The sequence below is a fragment of the Somniosus microcephalus genome, unplaced genomic scaffold (genome assembly GCF_052327205.1).
Source record: "Somniosus microcephalus isolate GS21.2 unplaced genomic scaffold, FLI_Smic_1.0 scaffold14, whole genome shotgun sequence".
In the NCBI taxonomy this organism is placed as follows: domain Eukaryota; kingdom Metazoa; phylum Chordata; class Chondrichthyes; order Squaliformes; family Somniosidae; genus Somniosus; species Somniosus microcephalus.
Window position 1 is genome coordinate 246,549 of NW_028225201.1, and position 10,419 is coordinate 256,967.

The 10,419-nt window shown below is 53.9% G+C and overlaps 1 protein-coding gene across 1 annotated transcript; it reads left to right on the plus strand.

Annotated features, from left to right (window-relative positions):
- Positions 1 to 1,461: 1,461 nt before the first annotated feature.
- LOC147083917 (uncharacterized) lies at positions 1,462 to 4,666 on the plus strand. The gene has a single exon (XM_085980037.1). It carries the CDS (start codon positions 1,789 to 1,791, stop codon positions 3,319 to 3,321), a length of 1,533 nt encoding a protein of 510 aa, XP_085836163.1. The 5' UTR covers positions 1,462 to 1,788; the 3' UTR covers positions 3,322 to 4,666.
- The last annotated feature ends 5,753 nt before the right edge of the window (positions 4,667 to 10,419 follow it).

Below are 10,419 nucleotides of genomic sequence, written 5' to 3' on the forward strand. Positions count from 1 at the left end.
AATCAGGAGCCGTATTTTTTCTTTTTGTTTCTTTTCGTTGCTTTTTTCTCAACAGTCAAGCTCTGCAAGGTCTGTAGCTAAGCAACAGCTTCAGCTAGAGATGCTACAGAGAGGCTTGCCGACTGTTTAGAAGCTGTTGCTAAGCAACAGTGTTTGTTGTCAGATACGGAGATGAAAACCTCCGTATGCTTCAACATTACAGCTGGAGTGTCCGGCAGTTTTGAGGGAACGGCAACAGCTGAGTCCCGTCGGTGCCGGATAGCACAAAGTTTCCTGTATCTCCTTCTTAAATATATTCAGTGACTTGGCCTCCACAGTCTTCTGTGGTAGAGAATTCCACAGGTTTACTGCCCTCTGAGTGAAGAGATTTCTCCTCATCTCAGTCCTAAATGTCCTACCCTGTATCCTGAGACGGTGACCCCTCGTTCTAGACCCCCCCCCAGCCAGGGGAAACATCCTCCCTGCATCCAGTCTGTCTAATCCTGTCAGAATTTTATACGTTTCAATGAGATCCCCTCTCATTCTTCTAAACTCTAGTGAATACAGGCCTAGTCGACCCGATCTCTCCTCATACGACAGTCCTGCCAACCCAGGAATCAGTCTGGTGAACCTTCGCTGCACTCCCTCTATGGCAAGTATATCCTTCCTTAGTCACCGCCTGCCACCCCGAAGTGGAGTGCAGCAGAGAATGAGAGAAAATTCCCCAGTGCTGTTGCCACACCGCTGCACCTGGATGTATCTCCATCTCACCAGGACAGCCGTTGGCTGCTCCAGCCTCACCTGCCACGTACAAATGACGTGGGGGGCATAGCGCCAGATTTAGCTGGCATCTGTCCTCTTACAGCCTCTTTATAGTAGCAGGAGGCCCCCGGAAATGAGAGTAACCCGTGCATCAGAGGTGATGCTTGAGCCAGGGAAATGGGTGGGATGGGGTCGGGTGTGGGGGGGACGGGGGATGGGTGTGGAGGGGATGGGGGACGGGTGTGGGGGCAACGGGGGATTGGGTGTGGGGGGGACAGGGGAATGGGTGTGGGGGGGATGGGGATGGGTGTGGGGGGAAACGAGGGAGACGGGGATGGGTGTGGGGGGGACTGGGGCGGGTGTGGGGCGGACGGGGGACGCGAGTGGGGGGGATGGGTGTGGGGGGGACTGGGGCGGGTGTGGGGCGGACGGAGGACGCGAGTGGGGGGGATGGGTGTGGGGGGGACTGGGGCGGGTGTGGGGGGGACTGGGGCGGGTGTGGGGGGGGCGGGGGATGGGGGTACGGGGGATGGGGGATGGGTGTGGAGGGGATGGGGGACGGGTGTGGGGGGGGATGGGGAACGGGTGTGGGGGGGACGGGTGTGGGGGGGACGGGTGTGGGGGGGACGGGGGACGGGTGTGGGGGGGACGGGTGTGGGGGGGACGGGGGACGGGTGTGGGGGGGACAGGGGACGGGTGTGGGGGGGACGGGGGATGGGTGTGCTGGTCCACCTGAACAGAAGAAGCTCTGAGTATCAGCATGTTGTTGGATTATTGATAACCGCGCCCAACGCTGATGCCCTCAGCAGTCACGGGACGGTGCTCAGAAATCTTCCCCTCCCTTGCCCAGGTCAATGAGCCCAATTGTCGTGCCCTCACCATGCCCTATATCATCTAAGTCAGCACAGCAAGGCTGAAAGGTGGTCTTTGTGTTGTACAAGGCTGACTACTGGCCTGTTCTGATGTGAACCCTCTCTCTCCAATAACAGAACTGTTAATGTTTGAGCCAATCCAGTTGTGCGAATTCTCATTGCAGGAAACATCAGCATGTCGGACAAGCAGTGTCACGTGACTGAGCTCCACAGCCAACAGCAAGTGTTCCTTTGCTTTGATGTGATGGTGCAGTTCCAGGTCAAGTGGGAGAAGTTTCTGATGCCAGCACCCACATCTGTCGCTATTTTGGGTGAACTGGTGCATCTGGCTACGAGGATGGAGGACTTCAAACTAAACCAAGGCAGTGCAGGCAAGAAATCCCTGTTTAAACGTCCAGATTCATTCAAGAGGTGCCTGATGGAGGTTTGCAACCAAACCGTAAACTCGTTTCAACAGACCCGCACTAATCTGAACAAAATCCGCATGTGTTGTGAGGACCTCCTTGTCCATGTGAAGAATGTGGGTGAAGGGTCATCTCTGAACAAAGACCTTCCCAAGCAGCTGCAGAACATTCGGGTTTGTGCAGACAAATCCAAAACATGTGCCGAATCTGTGGAAAAGGAGCTCTCCAATCTCAGCGATCTACTGAGTGAGCTGCTGGAGACCTGTACAGATTCCCAGAGTATCAGCCAGGATAAGCTGGGGGAAGTAAGGAAAGTCCTGTCGGAAACACAACAGAAGAATGAGCTAGTAGAGGAGAAGAAGAGCAATTTACAGAAGCAATGGATCGAGGCTTCCCGAAAACGTGAGGAAGTCACCAGTGAATATGACAATGTAAGGGCGAGTGCTCTCATTGATCAGTTCTGTTTGGAAGGACTGAAACAGATGAAGAAGCTTCTCCCAAAGATTGTTGATCTTTTGAGCAATGTGACCAGCCCAGTGCTTCTGGTGGTGGAGCTGGGGAAAGGGTTGATCTTTCTCATACAACTGGCGTCTGAGCTGAAAGACGAAGAATCCTCTGAATCAAACCCTGAAATCAGCAGTTTCCTCAGCAAGGTTAGAGAGGAAGCCTCACTGAAGATCAAGGAAGTCCAATCCCAGTTGGAGGAGTCGCAAAAAATGTACAATGAATGTCACCAAAATATGAAAAGTTCGTGTGATGAGAGTGAGACGTTGTTGAGAGAGATAAAGAACAATCAGGCACAAGAGATGGATATCAGCACACGTGTAGCGTTGATGGCTAAAGGGCTTGGGGCACTGGGGAGCATCAAGTCCAACTGGTCAGAGATGATCAACTTCATTCATATCATACCAATATTAACTGAAGATTGCCAGAAGACATTTAAGAGACTTAGTGCGGTGAGTGGTGAAGGCATGCAGGGTGCTCCAGGTGCGTTAGCCAGTAGTCAGATGATGAACTTTCAAGTGTCCCAGGCAGTCAGCATCATGACCCACATCGGTGACATGTCAAAAACCTATGTGGAGATTCACGACAAGTACCTTGCAGGTCAACTGGGCGAGCTGAGCTCATTGCTGGGCGGGCAGGGGTCTGAATACAAGTTTAAGAAGGTCCAGGATAAATGTGACGAAGCAAGAAAGGAAATCCATCACAGGGCCGCTGTGAATCAGGAGCAACTTCAGAAGAATGCCCAGCAGGGAAGTGAAGCCATTGCTAAACTTACAGACCTGCTGCTGCCCAGGAAGTGAATGGAAATCCTGCAATGAAACATATTCTCAGCTGTGCGAGTGACCAACCCCTGGAATCTCCAATCCAATCATCAACCACCTCTCCCAACCCCTGGAATCTCCAATCCAATCACCAACCACCTCTCCCAACCCCTGGAATCTCCAATCCAATCATCAACCTCCTCTCCCAACCCCTGGAATCTCCAATCCAATCATCAACCACCTCTCCCAACCCCTGGAATCTCCAATCCAATCATCAACCTCTTCTCCCAACCCCTGGAATCTCCAATCCAATCCAATTAAGGGTTACGGGGAGCGGGCAGGAATTTGGACATGAGCCTAGGTTCGGATCGGTCATGGCCCTGTGGGTAGCGGAGCGGGCCCAGGGGCCGTGTAGCCTGATCCTGCTCCTATTTCATGTGTCTAATTCTGTTAGATTCAGGAGATGGTTCTGTGATAGTGGATTGGCGGTTAGGATCAGATCAGCCATGATCTTATTGAATGGCGGAGCAGGCTCGAGGGGCCGATTGGCCTACTCCTGCTCCTATTTCTTATGTTCTTATGTTCTTATCAACCTCTTCTCCCAACCCCTGGAATCTCCAATCCAATCATCAACCACCTCTCCCAACCCCTGGAATCTCCAATCCAATCATCAACCACCTCTCCCAATCCCTGGAATCTCCAATCCAATCATCAACCACCTCTCCCAACCTCTGGAATCTCCAATCCAATCATCAACCACCTCTCCCAACCCCTGGAATCTCCAATCCAATCATCAACCACCTCTCCCAATCCCTGGAATCTCCAATCCAATCATCAACCACCTCTCCCAACCTCTGGAATCTCCAATCCAATCATCAACCACCTCTCCCAACCCCTGGAATCTCCAATGCAATCATCAACCTCCTCTCCCAACCCCTGGAATCTCCAACCCAATCATCAACCTCCTCTCCCAACCCCTGGAATCTCCAATCCAATCATCAACCACCTCTCCCAACCCCTGGAATCTCCAATCCAATCATCAACCTCCTCTCCCAACACCTGGAATCTCCAATCCAATCATTAACATCCTCTCCCAACCCCTGGAAACTCCAATCCAATCATCAAACTCCTCTCCCAACCCCTGGAATTCCGGTGACCTTCCATTTGAGGTGAGGGAATGTGAAAGTTCTGATTAAATCCCGCGGGCAGGTCCGGAGAATTCTTTGATTGAATTACTGCAAAGTTTTGAAGGATTCTGGAAGATCCAATCAGACAGAATAGTCATCAATTGATCATGTTTGATTGGTGTTTGCTTTCTCTGTCCCTTTTAAGCTTATATTGAAATCTGAAAAAAAATTAATCACATTAATCTGATTTTTACGATTATCTGTGCCACTGATTAATTTCCTCCTCTCGCAGTTTTAAATACTTTAACCATCAACTTTACACAGTTATGAAATTCACCAAAAGTATAGAAACAGTCAAACAACTCCCCTGCTCTACTTTGAGATAGTGGCCATGGGATCTCTCAGTACTGACCCTCTGACTGTGCAGCGCTCCCTCAGTACTGCCCCTCTGACAGTGTGGCGCTCCCTCAGTACTGTCCCTTCCACAGTGCGGCGCTCCCTCAGTACTGCCCCTCTGACAGTGTGGCGCTCCCTCAGTACTGCCCCTCCCACAGTGCAGCGCTCCCTCAGTACTGTCCCTCTCACAGTGCAGCGCTCCCTCAGTACTGCCCCTCCGACAGTGCGGCGCTCCCTCAGTACTGCCCCTCCCACAGTGCGGCGCTCCCTCAGTACTGCCCCTCCCACAGTGCGGCGCTCCCTCAGTACTGCCCCTCCCACAGTGCGGCGCTCCCTCAGTACTGCCCCTCTGACAGTGCAGCGCTCCCTCAGTACTGTCCCTTCCACAGTGCGGCGCTCCCTCAGTACTGCCCCTCTGACAGTGTGACGCTCCCTCAGTACTGCCCCTCTCACAGTGCAGCGCTCCCTCAGTACTGCCCCTCCGACAGTGCGGCGCTCCCTCAGTACTGCCCCTCCCACAGTGCAGCGCTCCCTCAGTACTGCCCCTCCGGCAGTGCGGCGTTCCCTCAGTACTGCCCCTCCGGCAGTGCGGCGTTCCCTCAGTACTGCCTCTCCGACAGTGCAGCGCTCCCTCAGTACTGCCACTCCCACAGTGAAGCACTCCCTCATTAGTGCCCATTCGACAGTGCAGTGCTCCCTCAGTACTGCCCCTCCGGCAGTGCGGCGTTCCCTCAGTACTGCCTCTCCCACAGTGCAGCGCTCCCTCAGTACTGCCACTCCCACAGTGCAGCGCTCCCTCAGTAGTGCCCATTCGACAGTGCAGTGCTCCCTCAGTACTGCCTCTCCGACAGTGCAGTGCTCCCTCAGTACTGCCCCTCCGACAGTGCAGCGCTCCCTCAGTACTGCCCCTCCCACAGTGCAGCACTCCCTCAGTACTGCCCCTCTGACAGGGCAGCGCTCCCTCAGTACTGCCCCTCCCACAGTGCGGTGCTCCCTCAGTACTTTCCCTCCGACAGAGCAGCGCTCCCTCAGTACAGCCACTCCCACAGTGCGCCGCTCCCTCAGTGGTGCCCCACTGACAGTGCGGCGCTCCCTCAGTACTGCCCCTCAATTACAAGAGGAATGCAGGGAACAGCACCAACCGCTTATACATGGCCTTCTTTGATCTCACAAAGGCCTTCGACACTGTCAACTGTGAGGGATTATGGAGTGTCCTCCTCAAATTTGGCTGCCCTCAAAAGTTTGTCACTATCCTTCGCCTGCTTCACGACGACATGCAAGCCGTGATCCTAAGTAATGGTTCCACCACAGACCCAATTCACGTACGAACCGGGGTCAAGCCAGGCTGTGTCATCGCACCAACACCCTTCTCGATCTTCCTTGCTCTAATGCTCCATCTCACCCTCAGTAAGCTCCCCACTGGAGTGGAGCTAATTTACAGAACAAACGGGAAACTGTTCAACCTCCGTCGCCTCCAGTCCAGATCCAAGGTCGTCCCATCCTCTGTCGTCGAATTACAGTACGCAGACGATGCTTGTGTCTGCGCTCACTCGGAGGTCGAACTCCAAACCTTCGTCAACACCTTCACCAAAGCATACGAGAGCATGGGCCATACACTAAACATCCGTAAGACAAAGGTCCTCTACCAACCTGCCCCCACCACACAGTACTACCCCCCGATTATCAAAATCCACGACAAAGCCTTGGAAAACGTGGACCACTTTCCATACCTCGGGAGCCTACTGTCAACAAGGGCAGACGTCGACGACGAAGTCCAACACCACCTTCAGTGTGCCAGTGCAGCCTTCAGTCGCCTGAGGAAGAGAGTGTTTGAAGACCAGGACCTCAAACCCAGCACTAAGCTCATAGTCTACAGAGCAGCAGTGATACCCGCCCTGCTGTATGCCTCAGAGACATGGACCATGTACAGCAAGCACCTCAAAGCACTGGAGAGGTACCACCAATGCTGCCTCCACAAGATCCTGCAAATCCATTGGCAGGATAGGCGCACCAACATCAGTGTTCTTGCTCAGGCCAACATCCCCAGCATCGAAGCTCTGACCACGCTCAATCAGCTCCGATGGACGGGTCACATTGTCCGCATGCCCGATACGAGACTCCCAAAACAAGCGCTCTACTCGAAGCTCCAGCACGGCAAGAGAGCCCCAGGTGGGCAGAGGAAACGCTTCAAGGACACCCTCAAAGCCTCCTTGAAAAAGTGTAACATCCCCACCGACACCTGGGAATCCCTGGCCCAAGACCGCACAAAGTGGAGGAGAAGCATCCGGGAAGGCGCCGAACACCTCGAATCTCTTCGCCGGGAACAAGCGGAAGCCAAGCGCAGGCAGCACAAGGAGCGCACGTCAACCCAAGCACCCCACCCACCTGCCCCTTCAACCACCGTCTGCCCCACCTGTGACAGAGACTGTCGGTCCCGCATTGGACTCATCAGTCACCTGAGAACTCATTTTTAATGTGGAAGCAAGTCATCCTCGGTTCCGAGGGACTGCCTAAGAAGAAGAAGCTCCATCAGTACTGCCCCTGCGACAGTGCGGCGCTCTCTCAGTACTGCCCCTCCGCCAGTGCAGCACTCCCTCAGTAGTGCCCCTCCGACAGTGCAGCACTCCCTCAGTACTGCCCCTCCGACAGTGCAGCACTCCCTCAGTACTGCCCCTCCGACAGTGCGTCACTCCCTCAATACTGACCCTCCGACAGTGCGGCGCTCCCTCAGTACTGCCTCTCCGACAGTGCAGCGCTCCCTCAGTACTGCCCCTCCATCAGTGCGGCATTTGATCGAGTGTGGCATCAAGGAGCCCTAGCAAAACTGAAGTCAATGGGAATCAAGGGGAAAACTCTCCATTGGTTGGAATCATACCTAGCACAAAGGAAGTTGGCTGTGGTTGTTGGAGGTCATTCATCTCAATCACATGACATCACTGCAGTAGTTCCTCAGGGCAGTGTCCTAGGCCCAACCATCTTCAGCTGTTTCAACAATGACGTTCCCTCCATCATAAGGTCAGAAGTGGGGATGTTCGCTGATGATTGCACACTGTTCAGCACCATTCGAGACTCGTCAGATACTGACGCAGTCCGTGTCCATATGCAGCAAGACCTGGACAGCATTCAGACTTGGGCTGACAAGTGGCAAGTAACATTCGCACCACACAAGTGCCAGGCAATGACCATCTCCAACAAGCGAGACTCTAACCATCTCCCCTTGACATTCAATGGCATTATCATCGCTGAATCCCCCACTATCAACATCCGGGGAGTTACCATTGATCAGAAACTGAACTGGACCAGCCATATAAATACTGTGGCTACAAGAGCAGGCCAGAGGCTGGGAATTCTGCGGCGAGTGTCTCACGTCCTGACTCCCCAAAGCCTTTCCACCATCTACAAGGCACAAGTCAGGAGTGTGATGGAATACTCTCCACTTGCCTGGATGAGTGCAGCTCCAACAACACTCAAGAAGCTCAACACCATTCAGGATAAAGCAGCCCGCTTGATTGGCACTCCATCCAGCACCTTCAACATTCACTCCCTCCACCACCGGCGCACTGTGGCTGCAGTGTGTACCATCTACAAGATGCACTGCAGCAACTCGCCAAAGCTCCTTCAGCAGCACCTTCCAAACCCGCGACCTCTACCACAAGGGCAGCAGACGCATGGGAACATCACCACCTACAAGTTCCCCTCCAAGCCACATACCATCCTGACTTGGACCTGTATCGCCGTTCCTTCACTGTCTCTGGGCCAAAATCCTGGAACTCCCTTCCTAACAGCATTGTGGGTGTACCTACACCATATGGACTGCAGCGGTTCAAGAAGGCGGCTCACCACCACCTTCTCAAGGGCAATTAGGGATGGGCACTAAATGCAGGCCTTGCCAGCGACGCCCACATCCCATCAATGAATAAAAAAAATCCCTCAGTACTGCCCCTCCGACAGTGCGGTGCTCTGTAAGAAAGGAGGAAATCTTCATTTCTGTGTCTCCCTACTAACTAACCTGAACTAAATCAGTTGATTCTATTGCTAATTTTAGTTTAATGATTTCATTATGTTATTGCTGCAATTATAATCATACTTGTAAACCCTACTGTTAGATGCCCTGGGTAGACTAGGTTAGATTTTAAAATGGAAGAGACCGAAGTGCTGGGCCTTGGTTGGCGAAGTTAAAGATGTATTCCTGGCAGAACAAGGGGTTACACACGAGAGGCCCGGGCTGACTGGGGTTGACCCGTGGAGATTGCGTCTTCTACCCAGGGCCCAACAAGTAATAGATACCTTGATTGTGCTTTGTTTGACTACTGCTCAGGTGCTGTAATGTATCAATCTCTCTCTTTCACTGAATAAAATATAATTACTGTCAACAAATCGAGGCAAGTCGAATCTATTGGAACATAGGAGGAAAACGGTAAATTGGCGCAGACCCGGAAAATCAGCAGCTCCCTCAGGACTGCCCCTCTGACAGTGCAGCACTCCCTCAGTACTGCCTCTCCGACAGTGTGGCGCTTCCTCAGTACTGCCCCTCTGACAGTGTGGCGCTTCCTCAGTACTGCCCCACTGACAGTGCAGCACTCCCTCAGTACTGCCCCTCCGACAGTGCAGCGCTCCCTCAGTACTGCCCCTCCGACAGTGCGGCGCTCCCTCAGTACTGCCCCTCCGACAGTGCGGCGCTCCCTCAAGACTGCCCCTCTGACAGTGCAGCACTCCCTCAGTAATGCCTCTCCGACAGTGTGGCACTTCCTCAGTACTGCCCCTCCGACAGTGTGGCGCTCCCTCAGTACTGCCCCTCTGACAGTGCGGCGCTCCCTCAGTACTGCCCCTCCGACAGTGCGGCGCTCCCTCAGTACTGCCCCTCCGACAGTGCGGCGCTCCCTCAGTACTGCCCCTCCGACAGTGTGGTGCTCCCTCAGTACTGACCCTCCGAAAGTGCAGTGCTCCCTCAGTACTGCCCCTCTAACAGTGCAGCACTCCCTCAGTACTGCCCCTCTGACAGTGCGGCGCTCCCTCAGTACTGCCCCTCCGACATTGCAGCGCTCCCTCAGTACTGCCCCTCCGACAGTGCAGCACTCCCTCAGTACTGCCCCTCTGACAGTGCAGCACTCCCTCAGTACTGCCCCTCCGACAGTGCGGCGCTCCCTCAGTACTGTCCCTCCGACATTGCAGCACTCCCTCAGCACTGCCCCTCCGACAGTGCAGTGCTCCCTCAGTACTGCCTCAGCGACAGTGCAGCACTCCCTCAGTACTGCCCCTCCGACAGTGCGGCGCTCCCTCAGTACTGACCCTCCAACAGTGCGGCGCTCCCTCAGTACTGCCCCTCTGACAGTGCAACACTCCCTCAGTACTGCCCCCCTGACAGTGCGGCACTCCCTCAGCACTGCCCCTCCGAAAGTGCAGTGCTCCCTCAGTACTGCTCCTCTGACAGTGCAGCACTCCCTTAGTACTGCCCCTCTGAAATAAAGAATAGATTTGCCTTCCAAAGCTAGGCTTTATTAACTTTAAAATCTGCAGCACATCTTCCCACATCCAGTCCCAACCAAAGCTGGAAAAGAACTGAATTTAAGGTGGCCACAACACATCATGTGATCATCAACTACCAATGAGATTA

Excerpts from the sequence above, each read along its gene's own strand:
- LOC147083917 (XM_085980037.1), top strand. The coding sequence starts at position 1,789 with ATGTCGGACAAGCAGTGTCACGTGACTGAGCTCCACAGCCAACAGCAA.